The sequence below is a fragment of the Neopelma chrysocephalum genome, unplaced genomic scaffold (genome assembly GCF_003984885.1).
Source record: "Neopelma chrysocephalum unplaced genomic scaffold, ASM398488v2 Primary Assembly neopelma1_88, whole genome shotgun sequence".
Lineage (NCBI taxonomy): Eukaryota > Metazoa > Chordata > Aves > Passeriformes > Pipridae > Neopelma > Neopelma chrysocephalum.
The window spans coordinates 1,041,928-1,069,269 of NW_020897750.1; the positions used below are offsets into that span (position 1 = coordinate 1,041,928).

The window sequence follows — 27,342 nt, forward strand, 5'->3', positions numbered from 1 at the left end:
TTTTGGTTAAATTTCATCGAAGTCCCTTTTTTATATGGAATGAATGCATTTTAGACTTCATTGACTTGGGCCTCAAATGCAAAAAGAATACACTCGTTGTTGACAAGATTAAGTCTACCAGGTGTAGGTAGAGAATATGAGAATGGGGGATCTGCAGATAAAGGCACATGTGCCGTGATGAAAAGCTCAGCTCTTTCAACACACCAACAATTTGCATTCTGCAGGGGCTGAAGAGCCAAACCATTTGAAGTCTTCTCCCTGCCAAACTGATTTTAAAGTTCTCTTACAAGATTGATTGTGTTCTTTCTATCATATCTTCTCTTCCCTTCCCCCCACCCTCTGATCTCTCATGGTTTTGAGAGTCTCTTATTCTTCCTTTCTCCTTGGGTATTTCAAGGGAGACATAAGACAATGGGTATTATCTACAGACAGCAGAGCCCATAGAAGGACACTGACATGGCAGGCTGCTTTCCTGTCTCACAAAGTAGACGTGGAAATAAATCTCTGATCCTCTTTACTGGTCTTTTGCTCCTTGCAGTGATGCCTTGCAGTGGGCATCGTTTTGGTAGCCTGGAACAAGGCTGTTTTCTTTTGGTTTTGAATTAAAACCACTGTCCCATAGGTATACAGACAAACTGTCACCTGTGTGGCTTTTCAGTGCTTAGAAATAGAATGCTAAGAATAAATCTGTATAAATCTGTCAAGAGGAATCAGAGCTCATGTAAATATTTTTAAATTACAGTGAGGTCATCAATTTGGACTGCCCCGTGTTGTATTAGGAATATTTGACTTGCACCCAAGGAAAATTTGTAACTTGAAATATATTTAAAATGAAATGGGGACTTGCCAACTTCATGAAAAATAAATGCTTGGGAAAATCCTAAAATTTTAGGACATGTAGATATTTTCTATCTTTATATTGAAAACAGAAGAATCAGTGATCTGAAACCGAGGAAGGGTTCGATAAGTAAATCCTTATAGAATTTGGCAGAATAGATCATTATTGCGTAAGCCTTTGTCTGTGAGGGAAGTCAGTGTTCAGCTCAGTGGTCTGTGCTCATTCAGCAGTGAATAATTGTCTGCAACACGAAGACTTCTTACACTTCAGCATAATTGGGACTAATAACACACTGACCTTCTGGCTAAGATGTATTTATGGTGGCTAGTTCTCACTATGCCTGACCTATGTTTATCAGCTCACATGCTGTAAATTCTTACTTTAAACCTTAAATATTTGATTTTAAATGAAAAAAGGCAAACATCTAATACAGTCATGTAAATGAGACATTCAGAAGTATCATTCTTACTTAGTAGTGCTTGAGGTCTCCTTGAAATAGACCATAAGAATATTTTTGTGCAGTTTATCTAGTTTATTTTATTTTTCCTGTGTTTGAATATTATGATAATGGATGTTTTAATATACAAATGTAACTCAAAAATATAGAATTAGTTTAAGAGGTGGGATAATGTGAATTTTAAGGAGTAAAGTGTATTGATGCTTTTTTTCCCTGTGAGGCATCTCTGCTCATGTGTGAGGTTGCTTAAGTACGTTGTTGTTCTGATGAAATTAATGCACAATTACAGATGGTTTTTAAAATATTTTTGTAGATCTGAGGAAATGTGCTATAAAGCCACTTATTGATGAATATTTTATTCATGTGTGTAGCAATATTTAACTTTTTAAGAAATGCTTGTCAGTTTAGGTACAAAAAAAAGACTGTCTTATCTGTGTACTCTTTAAAAGCAAATGCCTTATTAGTTAAGGGAAGTTGAAAGCACATTTATTTCTAAGACACTTCTGACAAATTTACTTGATTTAATAATGGGCTAAACACTGTTTTCCACAGAGTTTATTTACTGCAATATTTAATCTTGATTTTCCACTGTCTCGCATTCTTTCTCCCAGTTGCATTCATTTTCCTTATATTAGCATTTAAATAATCTTCTGAAAGAACAACACAAAGGAACATTGGTAGTTAATGGCAAATATTTCTGTTTGAACATGGTTGCATTTCCACCTAAATATTCAAAGAAAATATCATTTTGCTACACAAAGAAGGAAAAATGTAGGAATTTCAGAATGTAAATAAAGAAATATGACCAATGTTTATGCTGCAGAAATCCTAATTTGCTTGCCAGGATGTGGTAAATATGAATCTTTGTGATTGCTGAAATGAACTTCCATACATTTGAAGAAGGCTTGGGAATGGAAGCTCCTAAACCAAATCCCACAGCTGTAACACTGGTCATTTGCACTGTTGAAAAGGAGAACATACAAGGCAATAAATATTACGTTACCAATAATGCAGAATGCACAGCTGCCAAGTCATTATGCCAAGATACTTTGATGTTTTGGTTTGTGATTCTTGAACTATTTTAAGGGGTTTTTTTGCATCAGAGGGTCGTGTCAACTGAGCAGAAGACAAAGTACATTCACAATTTGGGGATTTCTTACATCACGTTTTTGGACAATATCCAGCATTTGTTTTGGCTGTGCTCTTCAGATTGACACAGCTCTCGGAAGGGACCTTCTTTCCTCACCAGAAATACTGTTTATTTTATTTTGGCACAGAAAGAGGAATAATTTCAGTTGACTGTTGCAGATTGCTATCTAAAATAAATTCTCTTCAGAACTAGTCCAAGGCTAGAAAACAGCTTTATGGTGAGTTGTTCAAAGCCTCTGTTTTCTTCCAAGAGCCCAAGATCTAACAGGGCCTTTTTATTGTTGAATTTATGAAGTAGATTTTTTGAAATGTTTTCTTTTTAGCTAAAAGCTAAAACTTTTTTCATTGAGATACAGTAAACAATCTGGGTTTCTCAGTAAACTTTGTGAGAATCAATGTCTCCTGTTCAAAGCGTGTGATGACTCTGGAGTACACAGGCACACCCATATGTACTGTTTAGCAGCATATGTTCTTCTGTATCTCAAAGTCTGAAACATGTATTATTCATTTTTATTCCTTGAATCAAAGCAAAAGGAATGATGTTAGGTAATTTAAAAAAAAATAAAAAATAAGGCAGCCTGGTAACAGCTCTACTTTGCAACTGTAAGTGCCAGATTTCCTGGTGCTAGTAGTCAGAGTATCTTCCTTGTAGTGAATGCCATTGCTAGATTCTGAAAGCTATATTGGAAGTGTTAGAATATATATAATTCCTTTTTTTTATGTACTTCCTGGAAAGTAAGTTACTGAAGGTGAGAGTAGCAGCTGTACTTGTATTCCCAAACTTTGAAGGTGAGAATGTATATAAAAGATGTTAAAAGGCAAAAGGGACTATTGTGGTCATTTACTGCTGTCTGTTGCAGCCCAAGGGGGGAAAAAAAGTCTTAATTCCTTTGCTTGAATGCACCTTTCCTTGGGTAGCTGTAGAAAGTCTGACAACTTGCTGAAACTACTCCCTCAGTGCAACTACGCTTAAGAACGCTGAAGGTCAGTAGGAGTTTACATGACGGAGTGATAATATGTAGTGTTTTGTCAGAAACAGCACAGAGAATGGAAGGCTCTTGTAGCTGGGATTTCTTTTGTCTGCGTTCATTGTCAGCTGCAGAGGAACAGTGTTAAGGTAACAGCTCTGTCTGCACATGGGCTTCCTTGCTCCCATGCAGTTCCAGAACTGTTACTTGCCCTGTGAGGAGCTGCTTCTAGTAGTGCTAAAACTTACTCCTGTTCTAAAACTCCTTCTTGATCTTTCCAGCATGTTCATTTCTTGATTTTTATCTAAAAGGAGTCTTTTCTAATATATAAGTCAAAATTCAACCTTTTTTTTTTTTTGTTAAGGTGTGCTTCTGGCTTGTTCTTTACAACCTATAATGCAACCTGTTTCCTAGTTCCTGGGGCTCTAGGATCAGAGAATAGGATCAGTAGCCTTTGTAGGCATTCAGAAGACACAGCCCTTCTGATTTGATGTTTTGAGAGAATTCTAATGGACTATAAGCCCTGGAAACAGAAAGCTTCTCTATAAGATTTGTTTTTATCCTCAAGGTCATGTGATGTTTTCCAATTTAAAATTAATTACATGAATTATGTGTTTTGAACAGACACAACCTGTGTGTTCACAGCTTTCGTCTACATGTGCACCAAAATGTGTCACTAAATATTCTCCCACCCATATCACCTTGCATCCAATATAATTGTATCTGTATTAGCTAGCAACAAAAGGATATTGTTTCTGTAACTTAGTGGGTGTGCAAAGAAATTTTTCCAGATCATACACCAAGGTCTCATGGAGTCTCCCTGGATAGACATGTATTTATAATCTGTCTATATGATTTTGGGTTTAATGTTATTGATTAGTATTTCTTAAATTAGATATCTATACAGTAAAAGAACTTAAAATCTGTAAAGGAATACACCTGGGCTTCAGTGCTGTATCATGAATGTTGGAGAAATGTCTGAAAGTTTACTATGTGTAGGTGAATTTGTATTCAGTAAACTTGTATTCATTTCTCAACCCCTTCCAGCTGTTTGAATGTGTTTTATAGAATAGTAGTAACAGTTTCCAGGCGGTGAATGTCACAGACTCTTGAGTGAGAGATCCCCTTCTTAAACCTGGGTGATGCAAAATTAATTGGTAATATAGTTATAATTTACAAAACTATCTAAATATATATTTTTTAAAGTCCATTGTTCATATTTCAGGGAAGCAGACATGAACATAAGAGGAAAATTCATGGTTTAGGCACAATATCTTGACTTGGGGCTCAGGTGTTGTTGCTTCTATTTTTTTAGTGACTAGTTAACATTAGCAGTCACCCTTATAATGATATGACATGTACTGCCTCCAAGTATGGTGCCTGCCTACTCCTGCCATTAAGGAGGGTTGATTTAATCAGTAACGTGGTCTAGCTTCTGTGACATCTTTTGACATCCTGTGACTGAAGAAGGGAGTCAAATGCAGTCAGTCCTCCTCTCCCCATTCTTGCAACAACTGTTTTAGAAATATTTGTCAGAACTTCTTTGGTTGCTAACACACCTGAATTTAGGTCAAGTTTCTGAGTTATTTTATTTAGAAAATGAATATTTTTAAAGCTATTAAGGGAATACTTTCAGTGTGTAGTTATATTACCGTCAACAAAAGATGTGATTAAATAAATTGAATGTTGAAGATTTTCGGCTTATGGTTAACACCAGGTAATTAAAAGTAAGCGCTGCAGTGGGAGTACATTATATATCAGCTGTACTCTTTACCTCATTAGCTGGGGTTTTGCATGTTTATGGAGCTAACTTGCAATTAAAAATGCCTTTAACGTATGCTTAACAAGGCCTTTTAGGTATTTGGAATAAAGTACTACAATTTAATTGAAATTGGTATAGCATAAATAGATGTCTTTGTAACATGTCAGATAAATCTCCATGCCTAACTTGTCACTTTGCATCTTTTCCTCTGATGTAGTCTTTAATGCTGACTGTAAGGCCTGACATTTAACTTGTATAAAGGATGGAGACTCTCTTTACTCCGAAGAATGTTTTGATTTGTTATGTAAATAAAACTTGATTGACAAGATATACTTAAATTTATAGCCGTATTTTTAAGATGTGTGAACATTTGTATGTGCATGTGGATATGTGTTAGGATGGTTTTAGCCACGGTATATCCTTCTTCAGTCAGTCTTCTGTTCTGCATTAGAATCCCAGCAGTAGTAGACTTCAAGGCAATCTTTGGTCTTGATAATTCACCTTAATGTTTTAATTTTGAAGTCTATGACATCTTTCGTAAATGTTGCCCGAAGTTTAAAACCAAGTCTTGGGGAAACTGAAGTGAAAAGAAAAACCCAGTTGCCGAACACTTATCCTGGTGATCTTCAAACTGTGTGCTTGTTTGTCAGGGATTTTGTGGAAGTGGATGAGGTATTAAAGTGTACCATAAAAAAGTATACCATAAACAAGGATGAAGTGTCCTTTAGGTTAAGGTGGGTTACAAAAGATGATGGAAAAAGAAAGTAGAGAAGGAATGGTAGTTTTGCGGGACATAGAAGCATAAATGCTAGAATTAAAAACCAGGATCACGATGTGTGAACCTTCACATACGGTATGATTTACTAACTTTCTGTCTTCACCTAGGAGTGTTGTTGTACCACCGAAGAAATCAACCATTTCCTCTTCTACAGCTGCAGTTGGTATTCCTACAAATGCTGTCAGTGTGGTTTCTTCTTTAGATTCAGCTCAAGCCCCAGATCTGTCAGGAGAATCTCCTGGTAAGTAAGGGTAAATTAAACAACTTAAATACCATCCCTTCCTCTGTTACTTTTTCTTCCCTCACCACTCACTTGGAATACAAATAAACAGTTTTTTGTTACATGTTATTTGTTATGTGAAGGTGAGATTTTTTTTCAGTAGTTATCCATATCACAAAACACTGTTGGTGAGAGCAGTTGTTTTTCAGACATTAAGTCATTAGTTGCCTTCCATTTGTTGCCTACTGATTTTTGTGTGTGTGTGTGTGTGTATGAGTCTTACTTGTACTAAGAATACTTAATTCTGGTTTTATTTTCTTGAGGGGAAATGTGCCAATAATCTAGGAAGATACTGTTTTACATTCTGTTTTTTTCTTTTTTTAAACTACTGGAGTGTGTGTGGTATGTCCTAAATTATCAAGTCAGACAAAAGGACCTTTGAGACATCTTTATCCTGCATACAGCTTTGACTAAACTTTGTCATCCACCCTCACACAGCAGCTTGTGGGCCTGCATTTGGTATCTGTGCCTCTAACAAAGGCCAGGAAAATAGGCATGGCTTTAAGTTAGACTGGACCGATTGTCAGTGACATCACATGGGTTCATGAATATAAGAAGTCATACTTTTGGATATTTTCTGAGAATTTGTCCCCCAGATCATTTTATTATTCCTAATTTTGCTGCTGTGACTACACAAATCTAAAAAACTAACCTGTTTATAAATTAAAAAAAAAGCAAAAGTAATGCTGTATTAGAAAAACCCCAACTTTGCAACAATTGCAAATGTCTGAGCAATATTTGTCGTAGTTTCAAGATTTCTCACTATTTTGTAAAGCAGGCATACTATATTAACTTGTATTTAGTATAAATCTGGTGTATTCTAAAGACTACTTTTTGTTACAGATTTATTATGTAAAGTATAAGCTTATTTATAAATTCTCGGGTATTTGCCTAAGGATATATGTGTTAGTGCTAAGTAGAACTGAAAATTATATACAAGTGTTTCCAATAGCTTTAGCCTGAGGTCAAATTCAGTGTTGATGCCAAACTAATTGCTTTGGACAGTTTTTTTCAGTGGGGACAAAATTGAGTAGGTTGTTTATAAGCAAGTGTTCCTTTGAACCCTTAGTCTTTCTGGTTGTTCTTGTATGAGATAAATGATGTTTAACCTTGCTGTGTCAAAGGCATGCTTTTCTACTTAGCCATGTTTGAGTCACAAGGCTGTATAGAATCTCATAATTGTACCCATGAAGTTTGATTTCAAGACTTAGAACTGATTTACATCTTAAATCAAGGAAGTCTCAAGTTATGCCTGATTATTGGTGATTTTTTCAATGTTTGAGTTTCTTGCTTCCTGTTTTTATGAACTTATATCCAAACTGCAAAGACTAGGGAAAAAAAAAGTGATCTGTTATCATGTCCTCTAGTACTCATGTGTCTGAAAGATGCTTGTTACCAATCTTCAACTGCCCATTCCATTTCTTGGGAAAATCAAAAAGTTTTTGTTCCAGCCGCAATAAAGGAAAAGAAAAGCTATTGAAATCTAGTACGTTCTTACTTTTTGTAAAGGGGAGAATCCATTTTGTCGCCAAAATTGCAGGAGGTAGCACTGTACTAGTCTAGGAATAGTGTTTGAAATAGGGGAATTAACTGTCTTTTGAAGTGTCACAATTCTTTAGTGAAGATGGACTCTGAGAAGCTAATCTGTTTTAAAAATAATAAAACCTCACCTACATTGCAATTGTTTTAAATAATCGTGAATTTGTTAGTTTCTGACTGGTTTACCCCGATTAGATGAGGGCTTAATTATTACAATTTCTGAAGCAAGTACTCACTTGCTTTTAATAAAAACAAAACAGACTAACATTGATTTTCAGCTTTAGTCAATCTTTTAGGAACGTATAGAAGAAAAAAATAGGTGCTCCTGTGCCTGTAGAATGTATGAGAAATCCAGACAATAAACAATACTAATGTAGTTTGTAACTGTGTGACTTCCAGCATGTCTGGGAGTTTTGGCAAAAATTGGACATGTAATCTGAACTGATATGCCTAAAAAGAAACTAATCAGGATTAAAAATAGGCATGTTTAGACTGGCAATCTAATTAATTAAAAGAAAAAGTAAAGGGATAAGTGAAATCATGTCTTAAACAGATTAAAACGTGAGACTATTCCTTTTTGCCCCGGTAAAATAATGGCACGGAAACAAAAATTTTGCAGAGTTGGAGTGGTTTGTATCTAATGTTGCTCAAGTAAAATTGCACACATTAAGTCTGAAATCAAGTTCTGTATAAGGCCTTAATTTTTTTTTTTTTATTTGAGGATGGAAGTAGCAATAAGCAAACTTCCTATAAAACCAATATATATATAAATTTCCTCTGATTTCAAATCACATGTTCTTTCACTAATTTTCATTTTCATGCAACAGGGAATCAATACATCTTTCTCGTTCTTTCAGCTAACATTCATTATAATTCTGTTCACTTTCTTTAATTAAGAAAATAAATGAATTAAATCCTTTCTTAAATATGCTGAGCTTATGGGGGCTATGTAGTGAATATAAATTTGGAGCTATTTCACGTTTTATACGAAGGCTATTCATTAAACATTATTACTACATTTAAAAATACGCGTCATCTGTTTTTTTGCCAAAGTGAGTTTTGTATACATTTATTTGATAAATTTTAAAAACTGATAAACACAACCGTACTATATTAACATATAATGCTCTACTGTGAAAACTCGAGCAGATTTACTCCGAAACAGAGATGAAAGTGAGATGCAGGCATTGAAATAGGACTAAACAGCAGATGATAGTGTTCTAATTGCACTGTGTACATACACTCAATTTGGCAATAAGTTACATATAGAATGTGAACATCCTCCACCTGTAGATGTGATGTCAGAATCGCTTGTGTTGAAATACCAGTCAGTCTGTGTGGTTCCAGATGCCTCCATTGCCATTTGTGTGTGCTCAGAATTCATCAGCCTCCTTCCCCATAATTTTTCCTGAAGTTTGCATCTTGCCTGTAGATCAAGGGTTGTAGTATTTCGGGTATTTGATGCTTGAGATGGTCCTAAGCTCATATCACGTGGATGTGACATATCCTGGCTTCCCAAACACAAAAGTATTGACAAGTTGGAAAGATAACCGTCTAAGCTCACTCTGTTCCTCTGATACTTTGAAAGAGGGTGAAAACATGTTTTGGCCTCAGACAGCCTGGCCTTTTTGCAAAGTTCCTTCACCTTTACTCATTCAAACTGCAGAGTATTTCACAGCACAAAAATACAAATGTGCCCCTTGTGGTCTGAACTTTGCTGTCAGTATGTTGCTGATGGCTGGTATTTGGGTTGTTGTTTGCTGGAATTTCTAGTCCAATTGTTGAAATATCTTGGAAATGCATGGAGAAAAAGCTTGGTGGCCCATGTTGAGCCAATCATTTACTATCTCTTACAGAGGGTGGTATTGAGCAAACTAACATATTTACTAATAGTAACCTAAGAAGGGGGAATTCACTTGAGTTGTTTCTTCCTTGGATTGTCTCATAGGCTGAATGTGAGATTTTCCTGCACATGCTGTGTCCAGGAAGGGCTACTGCTAAGACAGGACTAATATTTGGATAGGCAGGACTTGGCTGAATTGCCTGAGCTTTAAATGTTTCAATTAAAGCTGTAATGTTCTGAAGTGGTGTGAATTTTTTAAACTGTTTTGCAGTTTGCACTCCCAGTGTTTTCTCTGATGCTCTGAGTTTCTCTGTTTATGTACTTGAAGGATTTCACATGTGTTTTATTACTGCTTCACTCTAAAGAACTCAGTCTGTCATTATTCAGTTTGCAAATGGTTGTTCAAATACAACTTCTATGAAGAGAGTGTATGATAAGTCTGTGGGAAGCAGGAGTAAGTTGCCTCTTGTCCTTACTGATGCTCTGAATGTAGAAAACACTGAAAAATTCTACTCATTTTCTGTTGCCTGTTTCCTCCACTTCCTACTTGAAGTTCTTTGAATTTCACTTGTTTTGCCTCTGAGCCACACAGAGTTGCCCACAGGATTTTTGCTTCTCCTGGGAAGACACAGGGGCTGTTCCCCAAAGTGTTAAGTCATAAATGAGGCCATGTCAAAGGCTGAGGTGAAAAAGGAGATGGATGCTTGGAAGAAATGCAGGGATAAGCAGTAACAGGAGATAAAAATGGAGTTGTGACTCCTGAATGCTTGTTCTGTATATAGAGAAATGTAAATTTTCTTTAAACAAGTTGGCTTGTTTTGCAAAGATGAATGGTATTTATTGATTTTTATGCATAGGTGAAAATGAACTTGAAGTCTTGCAATAAAATACATTAGCAGGAGACAAGCTAAAGTAAGAAAAATGAGTGTGAAGTGAGTTACCATCAGTGTTGAGGTTATTCAAGAAATTCATTGGATTATAGTAACTGTTTCAAAAAGAATTCCAACTTTACAGTGACAGTAGTTGAAGGCTAGTTACTGAAGCAAAATGACACTTTTAAACGTCTCAGATGCTGATGATATGCAATGGAAATGGCTTACTATTGCGTCAGTAAAAAAAACTGTTCTAAGGCCACTTCTCTTAAGAGAAGTTTTCACCATTGTTTCATGAAGTCTGTTTTGTTTTAGCCTACAGATGTGTTTATGTAACAGATCCCTTATATTAGCTTGTAAAATGTTTCATTGTAGTCTTGCATTGTGCACTTCCAGCCCTGGAAGTGTATTTTTGAATAAGCTCATTATTTTACTGGATACCTCTTCCACAAAGGGCATCAGTGTATGGTAGGTCTGTTGTACAAAATTAAGGGGTATGGTTATTTAATTCAACTCCTATTCTTTTTACCTCATCTCTATTCTCACAGAGTAAAGTATATTCTCATGTACTACTTGTGTATTGCCAAGTCTACTTTATAAGTGTATATGTAAAAGTGTAAGGATCTTGCACAAGGAGTTTCTTTAACAATATTTTATTGCTAGAGACACTTATTTGTTTAGACCCTTGGGGACCTTGAATAAACAATAAGGCTTCACTGTAAGGGTGCTAGACAGATGATCTATTTGCATTTTCTTTTATGTTCTTGCAAATGTCTGTAAAACTGTCAGTTTGAAGGAGCCAGTTTATCAGTGAAAGGATAAGGAAGAGATAAGTCAGTTTAGTTCCACATGTTTGAAGTAGCTACTGCACTTACCCACATGTGTGTTGTGGATGAAAATATGCTACTGAAGTATTTTAATTTTTTTCACTAAAGGCAGAAAAAGTAGAATGCAAAGCCACCTCTGAGTTGAACAAAGTAAAAAAAGTATTTCCACAAAACAAAATTTGCATGCAGAAATCACTATGCCTAATCCTATTGAAAAAACCACTGAAATTCTCAGCCACAATAAATCTGAGATTCACCTCTTTTAGTGAAATATATCTGAGTTTGGAATGTGGACTTAGGTGTTGATAAGCCCAAAGAAATTCAGACCATAAATATTTTTATGTAATCTTCAAAAAAGAACATCAGTTTATGTAGATGCCTGCCTTAGGCTGTTGTCAAATTCAAATGATCAGTGCTTTTTCTGTTATGTCTATATTTAAAAGTTATTTTAACCTAAAATTTCATAGTTTTACATTTATGCATAATCTGTTTTGCACAGTTTGTTTTTATTTCTAGAAGAAAAAACAATAATGTCCTGTGTTGTCAGTGATTTCCTTTACCTCCCACTCAAACTATTTTTACCAGTTGTGTTGAAAAAACAGAAAACCAAAAAAACCCCAACCCATCCCCAAAAATAAAACAAACAACAAATAACCCAAGTTACCCTAGGCTGAGTGTATGTCTCTTTATTAGCCTCATGATGGCTATTATGCCCTTTCATTGTCCTTGCAGATGTTTCCCTTGATTTTTTTTCCTATTTTTTTCCCTCAGTTATTTTGCTGATGACCTAAATATTGCATGGAATTATTTTCATCTCATTTAATTGTAAAACTCACACTTTTATGCTGCACTGTCAAGTCTTATTTTATACTGATAAAATGATCCTTGCATTTAATAGGGTGGGATTTTAGTTGTATATACAATTGACTTTGTAACCATACCCAATAAGTAGTGAATTACTGGTCACAGATTTTAGATGTAATAAAAAGCATTTGAGCATTTACATAACAAGACATTCTGCAGGCACAGTCTGTGTTTTGAGAGGACTTTCTTATTTTGAAGGCTTTGGACTCCATTTCATTTTGGTGTTGTGTTGAACTAGCCCGACCAATGTGCTGATTTCCCCTTGTGGACAGTGTAGGTGTAAATCCACTACTGGGCATGTGGGCTTCAGAATATTTTTGAGCTAGAGGGACTTTGTTAAATGAGAATAGGGATGTTGGGCTTTAGGGAGACAGCTGGGAGTTCTAGTAAAATTATTTGAATAAAGGTTATCATGAAAAATGAAATAATAGTTTTAAAATCTTAATTTTTAAAAAAGTTAAAAAAGTTAAAAAAGCTGTTAAGTATCTGACAAACAACTGGAGTCTTTGGAACCACTGAATCATGTGGCTTCCTGCCTTATGTGGGCTTTGTTTTGTTTTTCTGTGCAGGAGGCTCTGTTTTAATTTTCGGCACATCATTTGACAGCTTTTCCTTTGGGAATACCCAAAATACTTTTTGGTGGTTTGACTATGTAAAACTAGATCTTAAAGAGATGGAATTATATCCATGAAAATACTGAAAACATTTACAAAATCTAGCCATCACCGTTGAAACTTTCAGGAGTTTATATTCGATTAGCCTTTATTAGATAAATTATTTAGGATACAATGCCCAGAAGATTGATGTTTCACTTTGCTTTCAGCTAACACTTTGTTCACCACTTTCTTATCCTTCATTCTGTACAGCCCACTTAATTTCCCTCTAATCCCATCATCCCCATACAGCTTCAGGTCGAATTTATGAAAAGCATAAGTGAATCACCATCACAAAGACATCTCCTGCCTGTGAAGAAAGAAAAAGAAATAAAAGCAAAACTTTTCATTATTTTGAGACTGTAGTTTATTTTATTAGTTTCTGTGACGTCTTTGAAACAAGATTAGAAAAAAAACATCTTCCCTGGATAGAAAAACAAAAAAACACACCCTACCCACCACAAAACCCCAACATTTCTTGGAGGAAGCTCTGCGTGCCACAGTTTTGGAGCAGAAGTTTAAAATTTGACAGGAGAAATAAATTCACTATGTCAAGGATCTGTCTTTGCCATCACTTTTCAAATCTATTCCACTTCAGTCAGGTTAAAAGACTTTGAAGAGTTGGAGTTGACACATTTTGGTAGACAGTTTCAAGATCTTAGGAGCTGATTTCCAGACAGGTTGCATTTAAGTGAGCTCACTCCATTGTAGGTGGGACCATCAGGAATGTTTCTATAGTTACAGTTCTGAGAAGGGTCACGTCTTTGCTAAGGTAGATGTGAGAACTGAAATGATTAAACTCTCTTCTTTCATGCTTTTTTCCTTTTTTTTTTTCTCCTCTCCAGCAGCATAAGAATCTGAAACTGGCGAGGTGAGAGGAAAGAGAATAGGACAGGGTCTAAGGGTGGAAAGAGATAGGATTGCAGATGGACTAGAAGCAGTCATGCTCCTGGGAAATGCACAGAAATCTGTCTGCTAAGATTCATTCCTCTCTATGGTTTGGAATGCAATGTAAGATTTGTGAGTCACCATTCCTATCCTGGCAGAAAATATCTGTGAAATCTCTGGCTGTCTTTGCTTACCCCCTGTTCATCATCGCTAATACCAATCCATACTGCAGTATGGAGGTTATATTTCTCTTTATATACTGAACAGCAGAATTTAATATTTACAGATTCCTCCTGTGCTGATGAGAGCCATGGAGTGTCAATTTGACGTAACACAACTGCTTTTTTTTTTTTTGGTAAGTGTAGGATACATAAGTGACCCAGTCTTCCCTATCAACCTTTGAATAATTAATGTGGCAAAGTTAATAACTCATAAATGAGGTTATACCACTGCCATCATGCTAATGACACTGGCAGTGCAATGGAAAATTTTATCAGAGCTGTCTGTTAGAGTCCTAATGTTGCAAAAATTTAAGGCAGGCTGTTGAAAATACCCACTCATTTTGTTTTCTGCATGATTTTGATGCAAATGTATTTTAATTTTACACAAAAATACTGTGCAAGTTACTTGAAATCAGATGACCACTTCCAGTAACCAAAAGAGATGCTTTAAAACTTTACCATTTGGCTTTACATTATTATATATTAGTATTATTATATATATTAGCACATTACAGGAACATCAAAGGTGTAAGACATTGTTTCTGTTCACTGCTTAAGGTTGCGTTACTGAATTTGTTCAGAGAGAATTATGGCTTATAAGACCAAAAGAGATCACTGCAGTCTAGCTTACTTCCTTCACAAAACAAACTGCAACACTTCCTTGAATCACAAAACAAACTGCAACACTTCCTTGAATCACAAAACAAACTGCAACGCTTCTGTTTGTACTAGAGCAGCATTTAAAAAGCTTATCATAGCATACTTGGTAAATATGAATGCAAATAAATATGACTCTTATGGAAGAAAAACGTTTGAGGTAAAAAGAGGTGAAAGGTTTTTACCTAGTCCTCACACAACACTTGAAAAGCAAGATTTCGCATGTAATTTTTTTATATGATTTGTTTATTATTACTTTCTCTTGTAGGAAAGGGATCATCTAATTCAAAATTGCCATCTGTTCCTACAGTTTCTTCAGTGCCTGAGGATTCTGCCTCAAATATGAGGTAACTTCTTCAATTGAACATCTGAACAGCTGTGCTGTGGCTCACATTTTTGATATTACAGATGATATTATTTTTCCACATAACTTAAGAATGTTCTTTTGCTGACGTTCAATACATAATGAGGGTTTGGGAAAATACTGAGTGGCAGATTATTAATTCCTTCTTGTAAATGTATATCACATATCACTTAACACTGTCAAAATCTATATTAGTTTTTACGAAATTTCAGTAGCTTCCTTCTCCTGTTTCTAATCACATGTATCTCTTTACTAGTATTACAGACAGACTTGAACATGCTTTGGAAAAAGCTGCCCCACTTCTGAGAGAGATTTTTGTGGATTTTGCTCCCTTTCTTTCTCGGACTCTTTTGGGCAGCCACGGGCAGGAGTTGCTGATAGAAGGTACAAGTAAGTTTCCATTTAAAAAAAGTATTTTTTAAATGTGTGCTCTGTTTTACTCTGGAGACTCAAGATTTCTTTATTTAGGAGATTTCTTCCTTCCTTTCCAAACAGTGCTGTCCACTGGATTTCTCTGCCTCCTATCCCTTTTCTGTCTTTGGTCATCTGAAGTCATTGTCATTGCCTCCTCATTTTTACCATCTCTGTAACCTCTTTGTGTCCATCTCATCTTATAATTTTGTGTATCTTATTATGAGAGACCAACTACAGTTGTCTCTTCGTTAGTTTTCCAACTCTTCCAGCAGATTGTCCTATAGAAGCTGGTGTATGAAATATGTTTTGTGAGCCTTAAAAAAAAAATTAATGTCATGGTCAACACTATTTTGCAAACTAAAGTGTATAATGTAGAAAATTAAGCACAAAGACTTGCATTTTTACTGGGATGTTATAGCAGAAGGCTTCTTGGGAACTAAGTAGAGTATGTTCTGGTCCATTTCTTGTATGTGAGTGTGCTTCTGCCTTTCTGATTTCCAACTGGAAGGCAACCATACGGGTAAGAGAAATACGTTGTCAGTATTGAGAATAATTCTCTGGTACTTCTGAGAAGATAAAGATTCATGTGCACAGGATTGATCATGGCTTTTCTTGGTGAAGAGTGGCATAAAATGAATGAGACTGAAATGATGGACTTTTCTTTCTACAGGTGGATTTCTCTGTTTAAGAATGAGGCTCAGTTCTGCAGTGCAGACATTAACATCCTCAGTTTAAAAAGTCGTGTCTGTTGGAACGCTGTGACTTTAGTAGTAACACCAGTTTTTCAATTTTTTCATAATTTGGCTATATCATATGCTTTGTCCACTGATTTTTAGAAAGAAAGTTGCAGGTTTTGTCCCGTTAAAGAAGTGACTTGAATTCGAGCCAGAGCTTGTGGGACCTTCCAGTGAAAAGTGCACTCATGATAGAATCTCATGGTTGCTTAACTTGAGCTGATAACTGGCATATGAGCTGTATTTGTGCTAATACAACTAGTTTCTTCCTAGGGAATTAAAGTTCCACTTAAAAACATTTTTGGAACTAATTGTTTCTTGAATTAGGACAGTCATCCTGTATGTAGTGCTGAATATGGTTGACATTGGCAGAAACACAATTAGAGTATCAAACACGGTGAAGCATTTTCCTGAAGAGTGCTGATATCAAAATCAAGAGTTTGTTAAACTTCACTGAAACTAAAGTCATTTAGTTTAGGAGTTTAGCTTGCTTACTGGTTTGGGTAGGAAGAAATGGAAGGAAGAAGTGTATGAACTGCCTTCTGTGAGACTCAAGCAGTTGGGATTCTACTTCTGTTCATGCATGTAGGCATCACCTTAGCTGATAAACATTTTAATGGAAGCTGCCTTATGAACAAAATTATTTCATTTATTTAATAAGGAAAACCAGAAGAGTGTTTTTCCTCAAAGTTCTATTTGCCAGAGAAGTAAATTTCTTATTTAGTTACATTTTTTCTTCTCTGAAGATAAAAGATAATCTGGTTTCAAAGTATTTTGACTGTAGTATAGGTTATATACTCAGATAAATGAGTATTTCATAGATTGCGTGTCCAAAAAAAAAAAGCAGGATAATTATTGGGAGTGTATGAACTGTCTAGACAAAAATAAACACATGAAACCAATTTTTGGGCCTAAAACCCAGTTATAGGAAAACACTAAACAAAATGCGAACCCAAATAATAATAGTCAAATTAGTTTATAAACAATTGAAAATATATATAGTAGGTTACTGCTTGCACTTCTGCTAAGGTTTAGTGTGGGGTTAAGGGTCAAAGTACTAATAAGAGTGTTTGGGATGTCTGCTGCCATGAAACAAAATGGAAACTTGATTGATAGCTGGGGGCTGAAAGGAGAACGCGCAATGGAGAAAGCAAAGGTCATAAAGCCATTTCCCTTCTCTGCATATATAATGATCCAATCCTTCAAGAAATAGCAAAATGTAGATACAGTGGATTAATATAACATATGTTAACCACACTTCTGATCATTTTGACATACGAACATTTACGTGAATAATGGAGGTAATGTATTACTATTAGCTGTATTGCTATTAGTGGTATGAAAATTTCAGTTTTCTTTTGTTTTGTCAAAATGCTTCTAATCTATTGAACTTCAAAACAGTTTGTGTTAGTAGCTGGTGCCGTATAAACATGCATTTGTGTATACTTTTTTCTTTTTGTAGGTCTTGTATGCATGAAATCTAGCAGTTCAGTTGTGGAGCTGGTGATGCTTCTTTGCTCTCAGGTGAGATTTAAGTAGCAATGTCTGGAAGTGCTGTCTTTGAACACAATGGAAATTACAGTTAAAATTTTACTTTAAATTTTACTTTAAGCTTACATGAAATATGTAAAGAGATAATGTACAAGGCCTTTTGTTTAAAAACAAAATCGTAGTAATTGTGTCTATTCAGTTCAAGAGAGAAGATATGAATGCTTTTATGTACCTTACTATTAAGCATTTACATAACCTTGAAGATGGTGTGCCTAAGTAATTCTGTGCTGTCATTTTTATAAGTTAAAATAGGATCAATAAAATATTAAAGTTAAAGAAACATTGATTTCTGCATCTTGACATGCTGAATCCTCTGGGATAAATAGAATTTTTCCTTTTGTGTAGAGGTTACAAAACAAGTGATAAATACTTTTGAAACCCTGTCATTCTCAATTGATTTGACAAGTACTAAGAATTTGAGAAAAATTTAAGTAAGCAACCCTGGTTGTCAGCAGTTTGGTACATGTCCACTCCTAAAGGCAAAGTAATTTTAGATATTTAAGAAGTGGCCTGTTCCCATGGTTAGAAAAGAGCCAGAGCCTAAGGAACTTACTTTAAATTGTGTATGCTGTATTAATTGGATTTTCTTTTGGGGTTTCTTGTTTTCTTTTTTTTTGTAATTAAACGGAAGACTGTTTTTATTGAGCCTTTCTTTTGGTGCCTTAAAAATTATACCTTTCTGGTAGTAAATTCCCCTACTTAAAACTTTAAAATAGCCTTTTTTAATGGGAATGGTATTGGTCTGGAGGTCAAGGGTTCTGACCCATTTCAAAACCTTTGACCTTCATTTACAACCCTTATGGTTTGCTTGCCTGACGAATAAGGATAATGCAAAATTAATGTTTCTTCACATCGATTTATTCGTTTTAGTGCCTATATTGCCAAATTTATTTAGAGTGTGCTGATAGACATTTCATGAATACAAATGAAAGAATCATAGAAGGTGTGAAAAATCGATAGTCTACATTGTCAATAAAGTGCAATAAGAACAATTACTTCAGGAGATTACACCTAATAGATTTTACAATGAACTAGTGAAGAGTAGTTATGTTTTCTAGTGAGGTTATTATTAATGAATGTAACTAGAACTTTGCTCATCTACTTTTCCATCTTCCTCAGGAAATACAATATCTTTTTGCCCTGGAAGGAATTTAATATTCCTTATGGAACTTTTGGAATTTAGAGATTGTTATTTTACATATGGCAATACTGGAAGTGAACATTGTTCACAACTTCTAGAATATGAACTTGTAGCTGATTTAGATTAGAAAAGAATCTTTGCTACCAAGAAATCCATATGCAAATTTTACTGTTCATTCATTAATGTGCTAGAGTAAAACTATTCTGAGTATTAAATATGTGTCTGACAGCTTGGTATTACCATTTTAAAAAATTAGTTTTCGGTATCCATGCTGCTTGTATCAATAATTAGTGCTTGACCTTTCCCTCTTTTTTTGGTAGGGTAATCTAATCTTTCTTAAAATCATGTTGTACTCTGTACTGTACGTCACTTGTTTGGTTTTGGGAAGTGGAAAGGACAAGGAATAAATGACGTGCTCTAATGCATCTATTTGTCATATGTGTCACAATGCCACTTAATGCTAATCTAATCAAATTGAAGCTATCGTGATTGCTTAGCAGTGCTGGTTGCAGAGACCGAGGTTGTTCTTTGTGAAATGGTAGAAATAAACCAAAAAAGTCGCAAAGACCTCAAAGTCTTTCTAAAGTTGCATAGCAGCTGTAATTTTTGGCAGAATATGAAAAATGATGTGAGAAATGAATCTAAAATTAGCTCCAGATGTATACAGATTGTTCTGGGGTGATAATTACATTTTTCACTTTGAATTTTCCTAATTCAAAGAGGTCAGCATGGCAATCACAGAAGTGATTTATTTTGTTAAGAAGTGAACTGTCTTTTGCTACATGAAAGCTTGAGAGATATGAAATTGAATTTCAAGCCGACATTTTAGAGATACTGGGAGGAGATGGGGTTGAGCTTGATTGATTTTTTCCTTTTTTTTTTTTCTTTTTCTTTTCTTTTTTCCCCCCTGCAAGATAGGGTGGGAAATGAAGTGATATCCTTTTGCTAAAATTTTAATTAATTTTTAAGAGGAGATGGAGAGGATGAAGTGCCAAAGATCAAAAGATCAGGTCAAAAAACAGTTTTTAATCACATAAATAATGTGGCATAGTTACGAAGTAAGTATCTGCAAATTTGATTTAAAACTTCACAAATTTGTCAGCCATCACTTTATGAAATTGAAAGATTGCTTTGATTAATCTTTGGTGTTTTTACGATAACCTCTTCTCAAAATTCATTTTAGACATTGTATATCCAGTGTAAGCCATTGGATCGTTTTTTCTTGAACATCTGACTTTTTCCTGATGTTTATTTAGATTTGTGGCTGAAATACGTTTTTTTTTTTCTCAGAAGTGCAAAATGGCATAATAATATCGCACAAGTAATTTTTTCATAAAATTGTGAAAATAAAGCTCTTTCCTATGTGAAGTATTTTTTTAAAAAAATAAGGAGGTACCGTTCTGTGAAGCTATTGGTGACATCTAGTGAATTTCTTTTCTTGTTTAAATTTCATATATTTAGGCATATGGAAAAAGACCATTGCTTTTGTATTTGTTTAGTGTTTGCATGTTGGTCTAGTGCCTTCTATTTAACAAAGGCAAAAAGAGAAACAGGTGGTTTGAGATACACACAAAAGGCTTTTTCTAAGACAAAACCAGTTTTTTGATAGACACACTACATTTTGAGACGTGTCTCTGTGTGTGTACTTACATTTCTATAAATCTATCAAAACATAAAGAATCCTTCATTTAATATTACTGCAAAGTGTTCCTGCTTATTTGACATTAATATCATTTTTGAAAGAATCGACGTTGCATTCAAGGCCACTTTATAAAAGCGTTGTGTTGCTCATCCTAATTCAGTCTGACACACATTCCAATAACACTACCTCCCTTCTAGGGTTTAAAACTAAATTTATGGCTGAGCATTGTGAAGTGCATCATTTAAAAATGGTTTCAACCCAAAACATCTAATAAATAAATAATGTGTATGGCTACTCAGTAGCAGACTTTCCAGACTAGAAATCATTCCATCGGATACTCAACAGTCCACTATCGGAGAGGGCTGTCAGATAAATCTTATAGTAGCTGCATTCATGTCCTGTAAATCACATGTTATTGTCTGAGCCTTCTGCCAGGTCATCTATTCTTTTCCCATTTATCAGAAATGCATACAGTACAGTGAACCTAGAAGCACCATCTCGTCTGGCCTGGCATCCTGTTGGGGTAATTAAACCAGCCAAAAGAGAGAAGTCCTGCTTCTGTTATCCCTTCTAAATGAGTGACATCGGGATGTTGAAGGTGCTCATGTGCAGTTGTGAGACAAGACTTCTGCATGGGGAAACTGATGTCACCCCCAAAGAAAGCATTTTCATCTGAAAGGACTTTGTGCCTAAAATGCAAAGGGAGCTTATATGAATTGAGTGCATATCCCTAAAGCAAGTATGCTACTGTGCTTCCTTTCATTTGTCAGATATTTTCTTGAAATGCATGACCAAGTAGGAACAACTGTGATCTTCCCTACTCTTTCCTGAAGAGATTAAAAATATTTCTTTCTTGCTCAGGTGCATGAAGCATTCGTCCTGTTATTGTAGCTCCAAGGTGAAACAGTACAAAATAGGTTCCATAACTTTCCTTGATGCCTGTGAATTTACAAAATCTTTGACACTTGAAAAATGCTTCTTTCTGTAGTAAATCAACTGAATCTCCAGTGGAATATGTGTAAGAGAACTAATTAGATGGTTCTTATCAGATTCATCTTTGACTTAAGAGCTTTTTTTCTACTGAATCTAAACTTAGACTAACTGACTCAAATAATGTTCAACTCTTGTATAATCTTCTTGGTTCCTCCTTCCTCTGTCCAATATTGTTTCAAAAGGACTAAAGGCACATTCCTGATAGCTCATGGCATATATAAAACCAGGACCAATGTTTTAATACATTTAATGTCTAGATAATTTATCTTAGAGAAATATTAATATGATATATTGCAATATAACTACATAGCCTTAGCTATTAAATGTATACTGGGCCTTGATAAGGTATATCTTTCATGAGGAGGTGGAAGAGGGAAGCATAAACCCTGGTACTCCAGATTTTTTTGTGTGCAGAGATAGTGTCTGCTCATATGGCCCAGTGAAATATGATTATGGCTGAACATGTCCTGTGCTGTGCTGATAGTTTTTGGAGTTATTTTTTGGAGAGAAAAGCATGATCCAGGGCTGTACCATGTGCATTTTAAAAATACAGCAGAGGCTGATAGTAGTATTAAAGCAGAAAAAAATTACGCTGTGAAAGCTGGTCTTACTGCCTCTGTAGGGAAACTTACAGGTCTTCAGCTCTCTTTTTTTATAGTCTAGTTACCATTGGTTAAGTGGTGAAATTTTTGCCTGAGGTATTTCTTTAGTATGATCTTTCATATGCTACTAAACCCCTTCTTGAACGGATTCTGTTGCTCCTAAAGAAGTCAGGTTACATCTCTTGCATGGGCAGTATCTTGGTCATATCATATCTCTTACTTTGATAAGGAATCTTAATTATTTGAGCAATATCAACATGTGCCATGCAGTCATGCACCCATACAAACAAGGATGATAGCATTATTCTCCCTGAGGGAGAGCAATAGGATAGTGGTTACGATTTGGATTTTTTCAGCAGAATTTTCTCACACCCTCCTTTTGCTTCCACCCCCTTACTTCAGTGTTTGTGGGATTGCAGTAGGATCTTCAGGCTTTTATGAGTATCCTCTGCTCAGAAAAAAAAGCCTTGTATCAGTGATCCAAATTCATTCCCTCAGGAATGGATTTCTGCAGCGTGTTCTAAAATGTGGTAAGTCTTTGAATTACTTGGAGATTTTAGTTGATGTAGAAGATGGCAGGTTTTCAGTTGCTTGCAGAGAGAACACTTTATGCTGATGCTCTGTGATCTGCACTGGTTCCTAATTTACTTTTAAGTGCTATTTGATGTGATGGATAACTGTAGTGATCGCTATGAAGTTTTAATTGAATTGGGTATATGTTATCTAAAGACTGATGTCACTATGATGCCATGGCAGCTGAACTCAACAGATTCATCAAAACTCTTAACAATATCCTGGTTTAGATATGAAGAGAATAAATGCTGTTTGAGTACTTTTAATGTGCCCCAAGTGTTAGATGATAACATTTTAATCACAGTAATGTTCTTCCATCTAATCACTTTATGTTATAACAACTGAAAATAAGTTTAAAAAGGATTTGATCTCCATTTAGAGATGTGATTTTTTAAAAAATATATATGTTTTGGCATAGGGGGTAGATTTTGTGGGGATTTTGTAAGCTGTCAAACGATTTTCTATCAGCTGTAATACATGCTCTAATTTTCTTTTAGAAGGCATTTAGAAAATACTGGGAGTTGGAAGGTTTTCTTTTTATATAGTGTGAACTTCTGCAAATAGGATCTTTGTCTTTATCAAAGATTCATGTAGCTGTATTTGAGTTGGAAAGAAAACACAACACTTCAATGATAGATTGCTTTCATGATAAAATGGTTAGAACCATAACTTTTTTAGGCAAATGAAAATGATTTAGATCCTAACAAATAAAAATAGAAAAAAGAATTTACCAAAGTCTAAATGAAGTTCAGGAAAAGATGTTTCATGAATCATGCCCACAGGTGTTTGCCTTGTATTGCTAACTTTCCTTGAAAAGCTATGAAGTATTTAGTGTTTCTAGTTTAGTATGAAGGCACTGTATTGAGATACACTTGTGCTCTTTTGAAGAATGTGAAGATTGGGAGAATATTTGATAGCCTAGATTTTTGTAGAGATGAGGTGGCTGTGGAAGGAAGTGAATATTCAAGATCACCTTGCTCTGCTATGGATTATTTAGATTCTTAAGCCACCTCAGATGTGATTCATCCCAAGGGAAACCAAGCATATTAATAAAACTGTGTAAATCTTAACATTTGAAAATATAGGATTGCCAGGCATGTTGTTGTTTGTTATGCAAGCAGCAGTAAGGACGTTCCCGGTGCAATTTAGTAACAAATATTACATGACCCTTGTAACTGAGACACAAAATGGAAGATCCTTATCCTAATCTTCTTTAGGATGCTGTTGGATGGAAAGTAGCTGGGAAATGTCTATTAAGCTTTATGTTCAGTGCTACTTCAGGATATTTTCAGTGAAGAGGTTTTACATCATAAACTGTTTCCTCCTCCAAAACTCTTGCTATTCTTTCCCCCCTGCAATGTATATTTTAATCTACAATGCCTTAGTTTTGCAAAGTGGAGACTGTGGTCAGAACTAGAGAGAGAGGAGAAGGTAGCCAGGGGCTGTGCTCTCAAAGTGCTCTCCTGGGACAGAAGGGGCTTAAGTTTCAATTAGTGTTTCAGGTAACAGTTGTTATTATCACCAGGTAGAATAATCTGTCAGAGGAAAAATTTCAACATATCCTCCCAAAGTAGCTGGTAGTCCAGCAGCTTAGGGGCATTTACCAGACATGTGGAAGAGTCCAGTTTTGGAAGAAATTAAACTCTCTCAATCTGTAAAAGCAACACTGTGATTCATCTGTGTTGTTCTCAGTTGCTGTTTCCTTCTTTGGATATATGTTGTTGATGTATGAAGACATCAGCTCTTTTCTGTAAGGTCTTAGGGCTTCTGCCTTCGCCTGCATTGCAAGACACTTGATAGAAACACAGTGAGCTGTTTGACTACTGGTCAGTAGGATTAACTCTGGAAAAAGTGAATGAAAGTCTTGGAAGATGTGGGTGGGCATGGCTGTGGAATCCAGACTCCTTGAATGCCGTCCTTTATTGCTTGGATTTTAGGTACTATCTTTTCAGTAAGTTTCCTTCTCACAAAGCAGATGGCTACATTATCAAATCTGTTGTCTAGATCGCTTGGATTCTTTCTTTACATGAGATATATCTGTGGGTTTATGCATACTATAACTTCTTTCCTTCCTAAGTGGAAGTTTTCCTTCCATCACTGAGGATACCCTTTGGGTACTGAAAACGTATATTGGCTACTTTCATACTTGGTGTATGTCACTGAGCAGAGTACTTGGAATAATTACAAATGGATTATGTGTGCGATGGATATTTTACTCCTTGCTTCATTGAACTGTGTTATGCATTCGAAGTGTTTGAAACTGGAGATCAGTTTGGCAGATAACTATCTGAAGTGCAAATCTGATAAGATTGAAATAAATGGAAACAGCTGGGAAAACCTTTTCTTTGAACTGGAGTATGTTGAAATTACATTTAAATTAGCTGAATGTATTTTTTTTTCTTTGACTTAAGCAGTATGTAGATTTTGTCTCTCTAAAACTGGATTATTGTAATACAGTCTGTGTGAAACCTCAGGATAGAGAGCACCCTAATATGTTTAAAGAGGAGTTTATTTCAAACTCTTAATGATTACTAAAGTTCACACTTCACTACGTTTAAGATCTGTTTGAACTCTGTCTGTTCTCTTAGATGTCATTGTTGGCTTCAGGAATAATGTGCTTTGTTTGCTGTTAGCATGGCTTACATATAGGCCATTTAAAATGTCTGTGTCCATCACTGGCTAAATTTAAAAAAAATTAATTTTAATAGACTCATGCAAAAAACAATATTCCATGAAGTGGATGGATGTGTATTGACAGTTTGCTGAGTAGTAGAAATCAAAGAAGTTTATAACTTTGCTTTTACCTTAAGTGTGGAAATAGGTTAGAATGTAATGAGAATAATTTGCCAATACTGCATGAATAATAAGTGACCTTCCCTTGACTTCATGATGCAATAACCACTTGATAGTTATATCCTGGCAGGTAGTAGTCACAGTAGTTAAAGTGTGTGAGCTAGTACTTTGGCTTTACCTCCTTATATCTTTCCATAATACTTAGTCTAGGAGGATATTTAAAGGTTACTTAGTCTCCAGTTTGCAGATGAATTGTACGATGTGGGATTTTAAGATGAGCAAAAACTATGATGTGTTACATTTAGTATGAGAAAAACAGAAGAACATATGGTATATTATGCTTTCATTAGATGAGGTTGATGTTTCTGCATATTAGATATAAATGATGGTCAAAGCAATAGTTTAAATGGTTGTTCAGTTGAGGCCCACTAGAAAATGCCCTCTGCAATTTGCAACCACTGTACTTTGAAGTGTTCAACAAAAGCAGGCCATATCAGCTGCAAACTGAGAAAAGTGGTGTGAATGAGCCAGTGTTTTTTGGTTCGTACTACACAGCTGCTTTGTGGGAAGTAATTGTGGTTTTGAACAAAAATTAAAAAAATACATCTATATGTAAAACAATTAAGATGCTCAAGTGCTATGTATTAGACTAAGAAGGTGTTTAGAGAGCTACAAATAGATAGGTGTGTTAAAGCCATGATATTTTTGTGTGGACTGATGTGAAGTTTTGTTTCTTGGGACAAGATACTTGGAGAATTCAACATGACTTGCAAGCTTTGGGTAGAAGAATAAAAGATAGGATTAAAAACCGCAAAACCATTCTTCTTAGAAATAGTTTGCCACACTGGAGTGGAGAGAGATGAACTTTTCTAAGTTCTCCTTACTAAAACAGAATTCTGTGGGGAAGATGAGGATTTTCTCTCCCAGATTTTCTTTTTTTTTAATAAAGTACAATCTTTAGTGGTTGTTCTGTAGACTTTTCAAATAGTATAGGCTCATATGAAGAAAAATTCTCTTATGAATTGAAAATTATTTGCATTTGGTCAGGAATCCAGGACAAGGTGTTGGTGTGAGTTTAATGGAAAACATATCCTCTACAGCTAAAAATAATAACCTTTAAAGGTGTGTTGCTGGGACTTTGTTTGATTAATGTATGCATTTTTATGTCTAGGGAGGAGTGTGGATTGTCTAATGTAAGTGTGAATCATGGGGGTGTGATAGGAGAATGGGACAGCTTCATTTCTATGAATGTACACTGCTGCAGATGTTCAAAACTAAGGGAACATAATTTAGCTACAGAAGCAAGACTTTTCTGAAGAAAAAAGGCATCCTGTTGCTTCACCAGCACACTAGGTCTTAAAAAAACACCACCATTTAAGGTGAGTTTTGTGCAGTGAGAGCACACCCTGTGGCTTGGCAGTCTAGTCAGAAGGATGATACCATGCTGACTTTATAACTAGATCTTTGAACAATATTCTCATGGGTGGTAAATGCAAAACAAAGTAATATCAACTGGCACTTAATTCTGTGAGCTCCCTGCTGATGGGGCTCTGCACTGAAATGGAACTCTTCCTGACAGGAAGTCAGCCGCGAAGTGTGGAGACCTCTGAAAATAAAGTGTGCTTTAATTTGACACCCTGCTGTTTTACAGCTAGTCTGTTTAATTTGAGACTATGAAAAGAGGTTTAGTTGAGGGGAGGGGTATGAGATTATGGAAAGTTCAGTGAGCAGCAATCCTTGTTGCTGGTTTAATACTAATTACGAATATGTGAACTTTTTTTTCATGTTAATAAATGAAATAATGTATCTCTGTTTCCAAGTGACACGGCTTAAGGAACTTATGATTTGGGGAGAAGTGCTGTTTACTTAAAGTTCTACCAGGAGAAACTTTGTATAGTGGTGCTTTTCAGTTTATTGTTTAACTTTTAGCCTTATTTAT

The 27,342-nt window shown here is 35.4% G+C and overlaps 1 protein-coding gene across 3 annotated transcripts in view; it reads left to right on the forward strand.

Moving 5' to 3' along the window:
- LRBA (LPS responsive beige-like anchor protein) overlaps positions 1 to 27,342 on the forward strand; it is a 401,639-nt gene that overhangs the window by 94,764 nt on the left and 279,533 nt on the right. For 2 of the 3 annotated variants that reach the window (XM_027692706.1, XM_027692708.1), the window contains 4 exons: positions 6,060 to 6,193; positions 14,865 to 14,943; positions 15,217 to 15,350; positions 17,571 to 17,632. In XM_027692706.1, the coding sequence (XP_027548507.1) occupies positions 6,060 to 6,193; positions 14,865 to 14,943; positions 15,217 to 15,350; positions 17,571 to 17,632 (409 nt within the window). The remainder of the gene's footprint in view (positions 1 to 6,059; positions 6,194 to 14,864; positions 14,944 to 15,216; positions 15,351 to 17,570; positions 17,633 to 27,342) is intronic. The other variant, XM_027692707.1, reaches the window with a different exon arrangement.